Source organism: Pipistrellus kuhlii, unplaced genomic scaffold (genome assembly GCF_014108245.1).
Source record: "Pipistrellus kuhlii isolate mPipKuh1 unplaced genomic scaffold, mPipKuh1.p scaffold_m20_p_3, whole genome shotgun sequence".
In the NCBI taxonomy this organism is placed as follows: domain Eukaryota; kingdom Metazoa; phylum Chordata; class Mammalia; order Chiroptera; family Vespertilionidae; genus Pipistrellus; species Pipistrellus kuhlii.
The window spans coordinates 172,769,784-172,787,309 of NW_023425529.1; the positions used below are offsets into that span (position 1 = coordinate 172,769,784).

The 17,526-nt window shown below is 34.1% G+C and overlaps 1 protein-coding gene across 7 annotated transcripts in view; it reads right to left on the minus strand.

Moving 5' to 3' along the window:
- Nucleotides 1-17,526, minus strand: part of WRN (WRN RecQ like helicase) — a 120,684-nt gene that overhangs the window by 33,734 nt on the left and 69,424 nt on the right. For all 7 annotated transcript variants that reach the window (XM_045588900.1, XM_036458243.2, XM_036458242.2 and 4 more), the window contains 7 exons: nucleotides 16,198-16,372; nucleotides 13,585-13,766; nucleotides 9,632-9,733; nucleotides 9,252-9,344; nucleotides 4,206-4,347; nucleotides 679-849; nucleotides 500-600 (listed from right to left, as the gene is read on the minus strand). In XM_045588900.1, the coding sequence (XP_045444856.1) occupies nucleotides 500-600; nucleotides 679-849; nucleotides 4,206-4,347; nucleotides 9,252-9,344; nucleotides 9,632-9,733; nucleotides 13,585-13,766; nucleotides 16,198-16,372 (966 nt within the window). The remainder of the gene's footprint in view (nucleotides 1-499; nucleotides 601-678; nucleotides 850-4,205; nucleotides 4,348-9,251; nucleotides 9,345-9,631; nucleotides 9,734-13,584; nucleotides 13,767-16,197; nucleotides 16,373-17,526) is intronic.

Genomic DNA, 17,526 nt, shown 5'->3' on the forward strand with positions numbered 1-17,526 from the left:
ATCATAGCCAATAAATACTATGTTATAACTTCAGAGTTGCTTAGAGACTAGATCTTAATTTTTCTCAACACAAAAAAGAATTATGTGACTTTATAAAGATGTCAGCTCAGGCAACTGTGTCAATTATATTGCAATAGGTATATGTATCAAACCAACACACTGTATACTTCATACTAAAACAATGTTATGTCAATTATATCTCAATTTTTAAAAACTGATAAGTGACCGTTCACATGTAAAGATACTAAAAGGTAGTCAGCAAGTGTATCCCCTCCTACTCTCTACACATCAGCAGGAAATAAGGTATATGAATTCTTTAACACTGACCTCAATGCTGCTTTTATAATCAATGAGAAAGCAGCTTTCTAAATACTATCCTCAACTACTTTCTATCAACCAAGAAAAGTGTTCTATGATTTATCTTTCTCCCACTGACCCAGACCCCTCAAATGTTAAACAAAAAAAACAAAACAAAACAAAAAAATACTGAAAAATGAACCTTGATCGATGAAACTTCCTTGGACACAATTCTTCATTAACTTGAAGCATAAGTTGCTGAGGAGATGATCCTGAATTGGCTTTATGAAGCCAATTTCTACCCTATTGAATGCAAGAAGAATCTTTTAATGCATAGTGAGGAAAATTAACCAAAAAACAGTAGACTTCCACAGTGTTTACCTTTTGTGTAAGGGCGCAAATCTTCACATATTTGCTACGCCCAGGAACTTCTGACAAGAATCCCTCGGTTATGAGGTGACTGGAAAAAGCTTTCCACCAACTCCTTGTTTGATCCTTGCCGCTGCCAAATAATTTGTGACTGCGATATCTATCTGGAAGCCGCTGTGAATTCTGAAAACAGAAATAAAAAATCAGTATCTAAATATGCTTATTTATTGAAACAGGCTAAATAAAACAAGAAGCTGTCTATTGATCCTTTGTATTTAACATTAAATTTCAGCTTTAAAAAGCTATAAAATTGCCCTAACCGGTTTGGCTCAGTGAATAAAGTGTTGGCCTGCGGACTCAAAGGTCCCAGGTTCAATTCCGGTCAAGGACATGTACCTTGGTTGTGGGCACATACCCAGTAGGGAGTGTGCAGGAGGCAGCTGATCAATATTTCTCTCTCATCGGTGTTTCTAACTCTCTATCCCTCTCCCTTCTCTGTAAAAAAATCAATAAAAATATATATATATTTTAAATTTATCCATCCTGCTTGCTCTGAATACTTTATTAAGTCACAAATAAAAATTAATCAAAATAGTGTTTATTTAGTGGCTTAAAAGTAATGGCAGGAAATTTCAATTTCACACATAATTCACATGTATTTCCCAATGTATAGGTTTGAATATTTTGGGAATATTTAATCTTTGATATTTAGACCTTTTAGGAATATACATTATTGTGTGAAATCAGTTATCATAATCTACAGCTCTGGACTACAAGTATGGGTGTTAACAGCAGTGTGTGTGTGGTGCAACAGCCCAGTTTACTTAATCCCCTCAGATATACCAGTAGGTTGCTGCTTTTGAGGTATTTTGTCCTAAGTGACGAGAGTATTTCAATGGCAGACTCTTCCAGGCCATCTAGTTCTACAAATGTGGGGAACCTAGTCTGCCATGTCCCTCAATGGAGGTGCCTCACCCACCTTCACTCCCTATAAAGTACTATTCCAGCTACTCTGCCCTCTTACTACCTCTTTTATTCATCCCACACATTTAAATATTACTTTCAAATGTATACAGTAGTAAAGGAACATGGGGTTTTAGGAAAAATTGCTATCTAATGTACATGTGGTGTACATGGCAGATGGTAATTCAAGGGTTATTCTAACCTGGCCCCTGAAACTTCTAACACAGAATCTGGGAAGTTGCAAATACTATTTCTCAATCTCCCTTCCAGCTAGGGTTCTGAATATAACTTAAGTTCCACTAATCAGAAGCATTTACGTGACATCTGCAAGCAGAAAAGTGAGGGTAGGTAACTCATCTGCTGTTTCTGCAGGTGCATGACTGTAGAGCCATTTGCTTTTCACAAGAAAGTGTTAGCAAGAATCTAGCACACAGCTGCTAGCTTCCTAAGTACCAAGAAGCATCCATTTTGTTGACACAGATCACACACAGCAGGTTTGGGATGGTTCCCAGAGGAAGAGAAGTAGAATCATCCTGGTTGTTACAGCTCCCTTGTTCAGTGCTATGTGAGGTCAGGTGCTGTATCGGCAGCTTCTAAAATTGACAAATTGCTTCTCGATCAGAGAAGAAACAACAGCTCATGGTGGACTATTCTGTTGTAAAATCGTATCAACAATTTTATGAGCTATTTAATTAAAGGTACCCAGTAAATTGAGTGACTATGAGCTTTCTCATATAAACATTGTATTTTATGGTGTATTCATGTTTCAAAACATTCAGCCCTTGAACACGTCAATAGGTGTTTTCAAAACATTTCAATGTAAAATGCAATCTGAAGTTTTAGAAACAGGTACAGCCTGTCATTCAACATTTTCACATTTTTGTCTGTATTCAGATGTAAATATGCACAAATATTATCTCTTTAAATAAATTCCTAGAATTCTCAGTTTAAGAAATTTATCATCTTACAGATCAAAATTATATACAAATGTATTAATTTTGCCTAAATTCATTAAGGTGGACAATTTACTAAATTCCCAAAGGGATTACAATTATGAATTTTAAAACAATATCAAGATCACTGAAATGGAAGGGGAAAAAAAACTTGCCTTATTTTCACTGTAGTTAATGTCTACAAATTTTCATTAAGGAGAACTTTTTAAAAAGTTTACACCTTTACCTAGCAAGGGTAATATAAAATTTCACTAAGAACAAACTTCTTAATTTGAGGACTCCCAGAAGAGACTGTCGGTATAAGCAGAATGACTTGGTTTTCAAATAATAGGTGAAATCTGATCCCTCTTGTGACCAGCACAAGTTTGTCTAGGAGCCCACTTACACTTATTTGTTGACACTGGATACTACTGGGTTAAACCAAACTATAACAAGGATAATTTTTATAAATTATACATTCAATTGGGATACACAGGTTTTGAAAATGACAGAGACAGAAGATATTTTCATAGATCTCAATTATATTTAATCTATCCTTTGCAACTTAAATTCTTTCTATTAAAAGAACTCATACTAGCTAAAACCAAGTTCTTTAAGCACACTATTAATAAATTTCTAATCTAATTGTCATTTAAAGCAAACTTTTAACTCCATTCAGAATCAAAAAGCATAAGTATCCAAAAAGTTAACATGTTTTTAACGTATTTCATTAATAGTATTTATGACTAATTTAACATGTCCCTTTCTAAGCAAAATAAAAACTCAGAAAATATTTACATGAAGCATTCAGATATTTAAAAAATAAATGCTTACCTAAATTATTTTTTTAATTCTATATATAAAGTGAGAGTTTTAATCTCTACTTTTAAGTACATTTTTAATAAATATACATCTTTGCAAAGGATTTTATCTCACTTTTGATTTATTCAACTAATATAAACATATAATACTTAGCTTTGCTCTACCAACTTCTAAATCAAGGATAAAATCACATAAACAAGGACTACCAACAAGCTCTTTAATTGCAAGGGTCGTGACTTACTCATGTTTACCTGTAATTGTCAGCATAATATTGGCACATTAATAAAAAAAAAATAGCTGAATTGATTATTTAAGTATTGGTAAAATGAAAGAAAAGAAAAAACTTGCTTGGAATTCTAAGTACTTCTGATAAGAAACAGAATAAAAAGAAAGAAAAAATATACTGCCAAATACTGCTTTTACAAATAACTGCTGATATTAAAGTTTTACTCAAATAATTTACTACTTTCCAGGACACCAAAAGATACAATTTTGTTCTACTTGTCCCTTGACACAATGAAAGTTAACTTTTTAAAATTATTCTAAGAAAAACCAGCCTAGGGATTATCCAACTGCGATGTAATAAACTTGCTTCAAGCCTGGGTTCAGAGCTGAAAATCAGCTTGACATATGAAAACAGCAGTAGATATGATACACACAGCTTTTGTCAAGAGTAATGAATGTGATCCTTAACTGGAACTTAATATGACTCTCTGAGTTTCTAATACCTCTTCTAAAGCCAAAGCTACAGTCAAAATGCAGCAAACCTCTGAAGAAAAGTATAATAGGAGAACTATGAAGGTGATTCATAGATATACTTACAGATCCTTGGAGAAATAAAATTGGAACCCCAACTCCAAATATTTCTCCCAAGATGTTCACGGCAGATAAAAGCTGGAATGCTTGTGGACCAAAGTCCTGTGGCACATCATCTGAGTCATCAATGGAAAGGCAATTATACAATCTAAATAAAAATAATATGTTAGTGTAATAATTAGCCAAGTAAACAAATATCACAAATGTGCCACCTGTTTCAGAAGCTATAAAGTTCATTACAGCCAAGAGCATGTGAAGTAGATAAAATATGAAATGCAAACTATAATATAGCATTACAGATATATTATACTGATGGTTCTCAACCCTAGTGCCCTAGAACCCAAGTTTCAAAGGAAGCTCCTCAGACCAAAAACAGAAGGGGAAGTTCAAGCAATCAAGAGAGCAGAATTACAGCTAGAAGAGCTCGCATTATTTATTATATAAATACTAGTGGCCCAGTGCACAAAATTTGTGCATAGGGCAGGTGCCCCTCAGCCCGGCCTGCACCCTCTCCAATCTGGGACCCCTCGGGATAGGGCCTAAACCGGCAGTTAGACATCCCTCTCGTAATCTGGGCCTGCTGGCTCCTAACCACTCACCTGCCTGCCTGCCTGATTGCCCTTAACCACTCTGCCTGCCAGCCTACTCTCCCCCAACTACCCCCCCCCCCGGCCCGCTGGCCTGCTCACCCCTAACTGCACCCCCACCAGCCTGTCACTCCCAACTGCCACCCATACCATCCTGCTTGCCCCCAACTGACCCCCCACCAGCCTGATCACCCCCAACTGCCCTCCCCTCCTGGCCTGATTGCCCCTAACCACCTCTGCCTCAGCCCTGCCACCATGACTTTGTCCGGAAGGTCTCTCACTCTAAATAGCATATTATTACCCTCTAGTATATACTAGAAGCCCGATGGACAAAATTCATACAAGAGTAGGCCTTCCTTCCCCCAGCTGCCAGCACCAGCTTGCCTCTGACAGTGGGACCTGGGTTTCCCTCTGGCTGCTGGTAGGCACCCAAGACCTGGGCTTTCTTAGCGGCTTCATCTGGAAGGACATCTGGAAGGACCTCCAGTCTAATTAGGATATTATGCTTTTATTATTATAGATTGGACTTCCATGTTAGGTTTTGTTGGAAAAAGAGGTTTGGTATAAAAAAATGTTTTAACTTAAAAACAAATTTTGAAATAAATTTTTAGTTTAAACTCTGATGACTGTAAACTATGACACATGGATGATAAACTTATTATTTAAGTTCTTTTTAGAAGTGAAATTCCTAAGCCATCCTTCAGGTAGATTTGAAGTTATCATTAGTACAAATGTGAATCCTTTCAAGTAGACTGAGAGCAAAAGGACTCCTTAGAGAAAAATCTAATAATAATGTTCAACTACCTAATTCAGTTGCTTTCTGTATAATAAATATCTTTGAAATAGCAATAAGAATATATTCAGTATCCCAGCTATAATATGCTTAAGGGAAAAAAGACTTGTTTATACTCCTAGCTTCTGTAGTAGCATACTTAATTTGTCTTCCAAGATAAGTATTTAAAATTCCCACAAAGTACCCCTGATGCTACTTCATACAAGTTTTAAAAAAATACTTTTTTATTGATTTTAGAGATAGAAGATGGAGAGGGAAAGAGAGAAAGAGACACAATGATTGGCTACCTGCTGCATGCCCCTCTTGGGGATGGAGCCTGAAACCAAGCATGTGCCCCAACTGAGAATGGAACCAGCAACCTCTGGTATATGGGATGATACCTAACCAACTGAGCAACACCAGCCAGGGCCTTACAAGTTTTAATGTACATAATTGTAATTATCACGAAGTTTTAAGAATATTTTAATTTCCAGTTTTAGATTTCCTTTGATCGATAAGTTAAAGTGTCATTTTCAATTTTCAAAACGAGTGAGAATTTGCTTATCCTCTAATTCAATTGCATTGTGGAGAAATGTGGTGTGTTTGATTCCAACAAATTGAAAGCGTTTGAGACGTGCTGTAGTCTGGTACACGTGTCAGAAAACTTTTTTTTTAAGGGTCAAAGAGTAAACAGTTTAGGCTTTGTGACCCATATGGTCTCTACTCAGCTCAAACAGTGCAAAACAGCCGTAAATAATACATAAACAAAAGGGCATGGCCCATATCCATAGCTTGTCAACCCCTGCTCTAATACATAGTTGATTTTTTTAATAAATATTCCATGTATGTGTAAGAAGTGTAGTCTCTAATTCAGTGCTTCCCAACCAGTGTGCTGCAAATGGATATAGGTAAGCTGAAAGGTTAATCACTCAGACCTTAGGGGTCAACGAGCCTCCGGTGCTATGCAGGTTATTATCATGAACTATGTAGGCATGAAGAAAGTGTTTGAGACACAGTGCTCTAATTGCTTGGTATAAGGTGTCTGATAAATCAAACTTGTTTCTATGTTGACCAAATTTTCAACAATTTTTGCTGTTTTGGCTGCTTAACCTACCAATAATTACAATTTTATATCAGACTCCTATTTTGATGGTGGATTTGTTGATTCCTTCCCGCTGTTCTGTCAATTTGTGCTTTATACATTTGAGAGTTGTTGTTTTTTAAGGTCCACAGAACAAGACTATTCCTTTGGTGAAGGAACCATTTATTGCTACAGAGAGAAATCTCCATCCTAAAAAATACTTATTTTGTCTAACAGTAATATAGTTACCACACCTAGGTATACAGTTAATTCAACTAGGTGTATCATTTGTTTTTACTATATTTTTCAACTAATATTCAGTTAAATTTACAAATTTAAACACATCCAAGGAGTCAAATGTATAGACTCATCTAACCACCCCCCACAGCTGTTACCACCATAATCAGGACATAATTCATCATTGTAAAATACTCCCTTGTGCCATTCCTTTGTAATCATTCCTTTCCCTTCCTAAAACCTCTGACAATCAATTTTCTTCATCAATAGTATAGTCTTATGTTTAGGAGAATATCATATAAATGAAATCATACTGCAGAAATGGCATTTCTTCTCCTTGTAAATGTTGGTATAATTTGCTGTTCAAACCATTTGAGCTAAGGCAGTGTACCACAGCTCGCGAGCCACATGCAGTTCTCTGGCATCTTAAGTGTGGCTCTTCCACAAAATACCACGTGCGGTGCACATACAGTGCGACTGAAACTTGGTGGCCCATGTGCAGAAGTCGGTTTTCGGCTCTCAAAAGAAATTTCTATTATTGTACTGTTGATATTTGGCTCTGTTGACTAACAAGTTTGCAGACCACTGGGCTAAGGAATTTATTTTCAGAGGTCTTTTTAAACAAGGATCCAATTTCTTTAACAGCTGCATGATTATTCAGGTTATCTATTTCACTGTAAGTTTCATTAGCTTTAGGTTATCAGGAATTACTCCATCTCATCTCGTGCACTGAGTTACTCACAGTGTTTCCTTATTATTATTATTTATGTCTGCTGGGTCTGTAGCAAAATCCCTTTCATTCCTGATATTGGTAATCTGTGCCTCCTGTTTTTGTTTTGTTTTTTTGTTATAAGTGTTTATCAATTTTATTGATCTTTTCAAATAATGAGCTTTGGAGTTATTGGTTTTCTCAATTGTTTTCCTGTTTTCTATTTCATTGACTTCCAATCTTATCTTTCTTATTTCCTTCCTTTTGCTTCCTTTTAGCTAGCTTTGTTTATTTGCTTCTTAAGATTGGAGCTTAATTACTGATCGGAAACTTTTATTCTAAGTATTTAATGTTCCAACTTTCCTTCTCAGGATTGCTTTAACTACATGCCATATATTTTATAATCTAAATTTGTTATGGGTTTTTTTTTACCCCGAAGATGGCCTGTGTTTATGAATGTTCCATCAGCACCTGAAAAGAATGTGTATCTGCTGCTGTCAGGTGGAGGGTTCTATAGAAGTTAATTAGATCCAGTCTGTTGGCAGTCCTATTCACTTCTCCTATCTTCTCCTATTCATTTCTCCTATCTTCTTACTGATTTTGTCTACTAGTTCTATTAATTAGCAAGAGAAGAGATTGAAGTCACTTGTAATTATGGATTTATTTCTCCATTCATTCTGTTAGTTCTTTTGTTAAATATATATCCAATGGGGATTTCGTGTTCTTGGATATGATGACTAACTTTATGTGTCAACTTGGTAGGCTCTGGTACCCGCTTGTTTGGTCAAACGCTAATGTAGATGTTGCTACAGAAGTATTTTTAGATGTGATTAATATTTATAATCAGTTTTGAATAAAGGAGATTCCCTTTGGTAATGTGAGGGGGGTCTCATCCAATCAGATGAAGATCTTGGAGGGAAAAAAATGAGTTTTGCTGGAAAACAAGGTATTGTGGTTCAAGATTGTTAACAAAGAAATCCTGCCCAATTTTCCAGCCTGCCAGCTTGCCAATTCCTACAAAGTGTGTGTGTGTGTGATGTGTTTGATGTGTTTCTCTGAAGAACCCTGACTGATACATTGGTAGACTGATGCTTTTATCATCAGGTAAAGTCCTTATTTACCTCTGATAATGTTCTTAGTTGGGTCATATTTTTAAACCAATTCTAAGAATGTCAGCCTTTAAATGATGTTTTAGACATTTACATTTAATGTAACTGTTGCTATGTTTAGATTTAGGTCTTCCACTTTATTGGTTTGTCTATTTATAAAACAAAATACTCTTAATATTGTTTGCTTTGTCATCTATTTAAATATCTTTTTTAAAATTTGTTTTAAAAAACTATAATGCATGCCCAGCTGGTGTGGTTTGTAGTTGACCATCAACCCATGCACCAAGAAGTTGCCAGTTCGAATCCTGGTCAGGGCACATGCTCGGGGATTCAGGATCAATCCCCAGTAGAGGGCAGTGAAGGAGGCAGCCAATTGAAGTATCAATCTCATTGATGTTTCTATCTCTCTCTCTCTCCAATAAATAAAAATACATTTAAAAATAAAAATATATAGATAACTATAATTCACATAGTTATTAACAAAAATTAAATTAAAATTATTTGCAAAGAAAGAGAAACAAACTTTTAGAATGTTCATTTAGAGAAGAAATATTTACCTGAATTTGCAATTATCACAGCATATTTCAGTTCCCATAATACCCAACGAGGCCTTTCGTAGTTGTTTGTCTTCAAAATGAGACAAGATGAGTCTACCCAAGAGAAGATTTAAAATTAAATAAAAGAACAAAAACATATATGTTAAATTCATTGCTGAAAATAATGAGATGAAATCATCATTAATCGATTCACCTGGGACCTCATTATTTTGCTTCAGTTTACTGAGGCAAAAAGAAAGTTGCATTAAAAAATTAGCACATATTCAACACCAACAAAATATTCTTTCTAAATACTTCTAATCGATTTGCAAATTTTTTTCTTAAAAGAGCATCACCCATAAATCTATGTAATTAACTGATATAAAATAAATAATACATACTTTCGCCTACATCTGCTGGAATGGAGATATTTTTGCATCTTTGCCATCATCTTTAATTTGTATAATCGAAACTTTTCATTATGTATCTCATTAAGGCGATGCCTGTCAATTAAAAATATCACAGGAATATGTAAATTTGCATTAGTGATTTTGTTTTTTAGTTATGTAGTTATTTTATTATTCCACACCCCTGTCAAGACAAAGACCACTTCTATCATTCCAGAAAGTTATGTGCCCCCCGCCAGTCAATTCCCTTCACAAGAAGCGAGCATTTTTCTGATTTTTTATGAAAATTATTTTTGAAAGAATTCTACCTGTGTCCAAGAATTAATTTTTAGCTATCTTTGAAAATTGTTTATAAACCCTAAAGTTTTTCATTTTGATTTATATGCTACATGCTTTTGGGTAATTCTTCTACTATGTATGAATTTTCACCTTTTCCCAGTTAAAAATTATTTTTCATTTATTTTACAGGAGAAACTAAAAAAGCTATGTAAAGAATACTAAAAGGCTCATGAGCGTTGGTCTGCGGACTAAAAGGTCCCAGGTTTGATTCTGGTCAAGGGCATATACCTTGGTTGCGGGCACATCCCTGGTAGGGGGTATGCAGGAGGCAGCTGGTCTATGCTTTTCTCTCATCGATGTTTCTAGCTCTCTATCCCTCTCCCTTCCTCTCTGTAAAAAAAAAAAAAAAAGAACACAATAAAATATATTTTAAAAAATAAAAATTAAAAATTAAAAAATAAAAGAGGCTCATTATCCAAACATGAAACTATATTTCTTTTAGCTCTTCAGAGGATTTCTCTTTGTATTATAGGGCATTATTATGGGATACCAGTAAAGTATCGAAATTAAGTTCCTTCCTCAAACAACTAAAACTGATGTGTTTTCTATAATATTAAATTTATTTTAAATGGTTAATAACTCCAAAGACATTTGTGTTTAAGTTAATGTGGCTATCACTCATCCTGACTGTTTCTTCCAGTCTTCTGTGAAGAAATTCTACGAATAGCAGATATCAGATGATGACAATCTCCTAAATATATTGCATATCTTTCCAAGACATTTTTCCAAGAATAAATAGAAGTTTGAGTTGAATATGTTTTGGGTATTTAAAAGGAAACAATGATTTACCCATAAGATCTAGGTGATTATACTGATCGTCATCTAAACCTCACTCATGACCTCACTTACTCATATCTTGACTATCCAAACTTCTGACTGATAATAATACCTCTGTACAACTCTCAAGGATGACACCAGTTAACGGATTTCTGCAAAGTCTGAACACACAAGTGATGTCTTATTCAAAAACATTCTTATCATTTGACACCACTTAACCACCCTTCCACATACAGGCATACGCTGGAGATATCGCAGCATTAGTTCCAGGACACCTCAATAGAACAAGTATCACAATAAAGTCTTTCATAATATTTTTGCTGGGGGAGGGTCTTGCTTTCAGTTTTGTAAAAGAAGCAACCTCTGTGAAGCACAATGAAGCTAAGTGCAATAAAACAAGGTATGCCTGCAATTTCCTAAGAGTCTCTTCAAACTGTTGACTCTCATTCCTAGTTTAGCATCTAATCTCATTCTTCCTACATCATGGGCTAAAAATTAGAGCTTTTGCTTTAGTTTATTTAGCTTATCTCCTTCTCAGAAAGAACAAAGAAAAATGCCTACACTCTAAGAACTAGATTCACTCTTATATTTGGTTCAGATGATCTACATTTAATCTTCTCAGTGTCTTCTCAGGACTTTCCTGGCTTTCTAGTGTCAATCAATAAGAAATTTTAGAAAATAAAATTATGAGTCTCTAACATCAAATCAAATAAATACTTTTCTTTTGGGACTATTACAATATGTAAAATATAAAATCCTACAGAACAAAAACAAGTTAAAAAAAAGAAAATTTCTACAAAACAATACTGTAAATAGGAATCAGTTACAGCCCGTGGAAGAAATGAGATTAATTTGCAAATTATTTCCTTAAAAGTTACAATACATAGTATCTATTGGGTTTGACTGTTTAAATAATGGCAAATGCAGACACTGAGACTTTGTCAATGGTATGGCTTCTTCAGTAAGAAATATAAAATTACATATTTACTATGATGGCTGGACAAGTTTCTTCTCTCATAGGATTCTAAACATTCTGTGAATTACAGTGACTTTTTCAATTGAGAACCAGCAACTTAATTTATTCGAAAACTTTTTGCTTTGTCTGATTAACCCTAGTTTTATTTCCTTTAGGGTGGATGCAAAGAACAACCATATACCCTAAAGACTACTAATCTCTGTTACTTCCTGTTAAGTCTCAATGAAATAACTAACAAAAAACATTTAAAGTATCTTTTAAAACCCAGAAAAATAGGAGCTATCTCCATTGGTAAGCCTGCAAAGCTACAAAACAGAACTCAGGCTGTCTTCTGCACTTCAGCATAATGTCCTAATAAAATAAGAACCTACAGGAATCAAGTTATGTTAGATACAATCCCAAACTTACTAGTAGCATGCAGAGCTGTGTTCTATCCCTGTTAATTTACATGGACACTAGTGTCGAGTGGAAAATAGTAATTGTCCTGTTTAAGAGGATAGTTTTATTGATTCTATGTTAAACAACAAAAGCTCATGATTACTCTTACTAGTAAAAGGAAGAGCTTAACATTTATAGCAAACATTTTTATACCTAATTAATCCTTCATTCTTCTTTCAGATCTCAACTTACCCTATCACTTCCTGAAGGAGAGCTTTCCTGGCCTTTTCAACTTGCAAACACCTCCCATTATATACTCACTACTCAATGCAACTTTCCTTCACAGCACTTAACGTAATTGTAATTTTACACATATTTGCACGATACTTTAAAACAACCGTTCTGATTATTGAAATTTTCAAACAGAAAAAGAGAATAGTAAAATGCACCCTATGTATCTATAGTTATATGATTCTTTGATTAGGATCTGCCATTCCTATTACACTGTAAGCTCTATGAAAACAGGTACCATATCTGCTTTTATTTATCACTGTATCCCCATCAGGAAGCTTAATGCTTGGGGCACAGTGGACACTAAAAGGGGGGCATTGTTAAATGATGAATAAATTAAAACTGGGTTGGATAGGTATTCTCATAATTTTAATAAAATGAGATAATATGTCCATTCAATAGCTCAATTTATCCAGCTACATGGAGGTGCATTTTGAAAATTCTTCATCTTGGCAGGCCCATCAGTTACCACATAGTTTTTTTTTTCCTAAAATTTTCTCCCCTATGGTTGAGAGAATCAGTTGCTAAACCCTGCCCTGAAAAATTTTGCAAGGTGAAGTTTTCCTTTCCAATATAAATTTCACAGAACTTAAGTACCAACAAAATAGCTGTTTAGTATTTATATAGAATGGTTTTCCTGTATTTAAAAACTAAACACTTAAATTTTTTTCATGATAGTCAGTAATGAACAATATGATTATCACATGCTGTCAAGGGCAGCTGGCATGCTCTCACAGAACTATTGTAATAAAAGAAACAAATAGTAAAGCTATCCAAGTAGGGATGAGCAGAAGTCATTTGGAATCAGCAACATGGGATGAAAAAAAACAATAACAAAGTTAATGGTTTCTGAAATAAACTGTGGCTAAAGACAAATCAAAACTTGAGAGCACCTGAGGAAAAATAAATAGCTCATCGGTGCACAACTATTACATGGGATCTATGTTACATTCCCTGTAGAGTCCTGATTTAGTTAATTCTTCACACTAAGTAAGATCTGACTAAAATAGGTCATCTCCTCTGGGTGGCAGCACTTACCACAAACGTTCTTAGATGTCCTCTGTTTCTATTTAAATGCACTTAAGTACATTATTTGAAAATTTTGGTGCTGCCTCAAATGCTTTCAAAGCTCATATGGAAAGAAAGGAAAGAAACCTGCAAGTGTGGAAGCAATACATGGTTTTACCTATTTAAGGAAAGGTCTGCTGGAGTCCAGAGCAGGTGACAAGAACTTTGAAGTCCATCCCGGCCAGCTCTCCCTATCTCCTGGTAATAAGATTCCATTTCCTTCGGTGCACCATAATGGATGACTTTGCGAACGTCCGCTTTATTAATGCCCATTCCAAAAGCTATGGTAGCTACGACACACTGAGAATAAATAACAGCAGAGTTTGACAAACATTTAGCAGAACTAAAATCTTACATTTTTACCTTTTAATAAGAATAATTAGTTCATTAGCTAAAGTCCTTGGCGTAAAACTGAACTTATGATTTTAACCAATCACTTACAGATTAAAAGATTACCCACCCAATTTACAGATTAAGGATTAGTGAGCATAAAATAGAACTTGTTTCCTCGCTATACAAATAAAAAGTGGTTTTTCTCTTTAGCGATAAGTACAAGTCACAAAAGAGGATCTTAAAATAATTATTATATTAAATGAGACTTTTGTGTTATTATGAAGTTTCAAAAGTCTTTACTCGATTGCATAATATGTAATATTTTCTAACAGTGTTCTAAAATGAACGGCAGCAACTCATTAGAAATTATAAAATAAAACATGAATTTATCTGTGCATCTTTAAAAGGATAAAACTGGTAAAACAGCTGATATACTTTAGTATGAAGATTTACATAATTAGAGAAATTTAAGAGAAGAATTCATGACAAGAACACAAAAAAACTAAAGATTTTTAAAAAGTATTAATAATACAGGAAGTTGCACAAGAAAAGTAACTATTATATAATATACTGTATGGCTTAGCAATAAAAATAATTTACAGAGAAATAATTATGTATATATATTTGAATATATATTGACTAATCAAAAGCTTTAAGTTAATATTGGTAGGAAATGAGGTTAGAAATACATAGAAGGAATGAGGGGCTGATGCTTTCATTGTAGAGCTGCAGAGCTATTTAGTTCTAAATGTACATGCATAACTGATAAAAATTAAAATGCCATTTAGAATGTATTAATATGGACCAACATTAGCAAATAAAAAGAAAATGCTGAACAATAAAGGTGAGAGAAAAATATAGGTATGGAAATATGTTAAGAAAAAGCTTTGAGTGATTAAAACTAGACAATTTTGCTAAATTTAAGAGTAAATAAGCAACATCATTCTCATTTTATTTTTTAAAGTTTTTTTTTTTAATGTATTTTATTGATTTTTTTACGGAGAGGAAGGGGGAGAGATAAAGAGCTAGAAACATCAATGAGAGAGAAATATCGGTCAGCTGCCTCTTGCACACCCCCTACTGGAGATGTGCCCACAACCAATGTACATGCCCTTGACCGGAATCGAACCTGGGACCCTTCAGTCCGCAGACTGACGCTCTACCACTGAGCCAAACCGGTTTCGGCTCATTTTATTTTTTAAATGTTATGTCTTATTCAATTTTTCCAGCTTTACTGAGATATAATTGACATATAACATTGTGTAAGATGTACAATGTGATGGTGTGATACACATACCTATTGTTAAATAATTATAATAAGGTTATTTAACACATTCATCATCTCACATAGTTCACTTGTGTGTGTAGAGAACTTTTAAGATTTAATTTTCATCATATGATACTAATCTTAGATGAGATCAACCTATTCTCTCAGGTGTAAATAAAGATATTTTATCAAATAATTAATTCACAACCTCATTTTAGAAAGTTAAGAAATTCAAGCCATCTTGAAAGCACAAATAAAATACAAAAGGACATAAAAATAAAAGTTGGGATTAAAAGTAAAAATAAATGATCATAGACTAAAAATGCAAATCTACACCTAAAGGTGGTTAGATTTGGTTATGAATAATCAGAAAGAAAAAATGTAAATATCTGTGTTTTCCGATGGTTTTAGGCTCTACCTCAGTGGTTCTCAACTTATGGGTCACTAGCTGTTCAGTTAGTTTTCTAACACTGTTATCATGACCCACAGGTTGAGAACCGCTAGCAAGGTCGCCTAAGACCATTGGAAAACACAGATATTTACATTATAACTCATAACAATAGCAAAATTACACTTATGAAGTAATTATAACGAAAATTATTTTATGATTGGGGGTCACCACAACATGAGGAACTGTATTAAAGGGTCGCGGCATTAGAAAGGTTGAGAACCACTGCTCTAAGCCATACCTACTCCACACTGTCTTTCTCTCCAACCATTCTGAACTATTTACAATTTCTTGCACTCTCTTTTCACAAGGCTTTGCACATGCTCGCCCTCCTTCCTGGAATCCTATAACCAATTCCTTTTCCCTCTTCACCTACTGGCCTTGCACACTTGACAAACTTCTATTTGTTCAGACTCTTCTCAAATATCTTCTTCCTGGGTGGACCATCCCCATTACTTAACCTACTAAACAGCTAGTGTTCCCTCCTCTGTGCACCTAAGCACCATGTACAGGCTGCTAGCCATACTAGTCTGCAATAGTTTGTTCACATAGCTAGCTTCCCACATTAAACTCTGATTCCCTTTATTAGAGCTGTTTTATGCTCAATGCAAAGAAGGCATTTGGTAAATAGAGGAATATGTTACCACTATGGAGGATAGAGAGTAATGATGATCGATCTTCACCTGAATTTCATCTCTCATGAACTTATGATGAACCTCTTTCCTTGAACTAGCATTCATGCCTGCATGGTATGTTCCACAGGCTACGTTCAGTTTCCTAAGTTCAACTGTAACTTGTTCTGTCATTTTCCTGGAAGGGCAGTAGATGATAGTTGGACCTTCAAATTCCCAAGCATAACTAAAAAAAAAAAAGAACATAAGAACAAATATATATATGCATGATTCAGATTAGTTTAAATTTGATCTTATTTAATTTTCCCTTTTTAACTTTTAAATTTCATTTTAATTAAAATTTTAATTTAATTTTCCTTTTAGTAAAAGACCTAAAGGAGAAAGCATAAAGAAAACAATGATATATATAACTACACTTAAATCTAAAACATTACGGTGGGTCAAATGTGGAAATGAATTATGTTAAGCCCTAAACACCTTTGACTCAGTTTTTGTCTAAATTAAAACCAGAGACAAGTTTATTTATTTAAGCAGAAGCCTTGATAAAAAACTTAGAAATGATTGGAAATGCAATTCCCATACTTTTGGAAATACAAAGCACTAGTTTAACAATTAGTCTTCATTTACATAAGGTAACACAGGAGAGTAAATAAAATGTATAATACATTATTCTTACTCTCTGTTATGACCATAAAATTGAGTTTCTATGTTTACAGAAAAAGCAAAAGCACTCTTATAATATTAAGAAATCATTTTTATAATTCAAAGAAGTATTTATTAATAATCTTGAAACTATGACTGTCATAGACATTTATTAGAAGGTCTATTTTAAAAACCTGTGCTTATTTTCTAAAAGTGTTAATAATGATTTCCTTAGACTTATTTAATTCCTTAATATATTCATTTCCATAAATACATTCACTTCCATAAATACACTCATTTATGATGACTTAATTAATATAAAAAGAATGTTCTATTTTAGATTTAGGAAAGGTTAATTTCTAATACATATATCCTTTAAAACAATTTCAAGTTTAGTAACCTATTTTACAAATTTATTTACACCTTGGCTAAAAGATACATAAACACAAATATTCATAGCAAAAGTATAATAATGGAAAATAATCTAAATGTTCATTATTATAACATTCAACTATAAAATACTAAGCAAACATTAAAAAATTATTTGTAGCCCGACCAGTGTGGCTCCGTGGTTGAGCATTAACCTATGAACCAGGAAGTTATGGTTCCATTCCCAGTCAGGTCACATTCCTGGGTTGCAAGCTCAATTCCCAGAGTGGGGCATGCAGGAGGTAGCTGGACAATGGTTCTCTCTCATCATTGATATTTCTATCTTCCTCTCCCTCTCCCTTTCTCTCT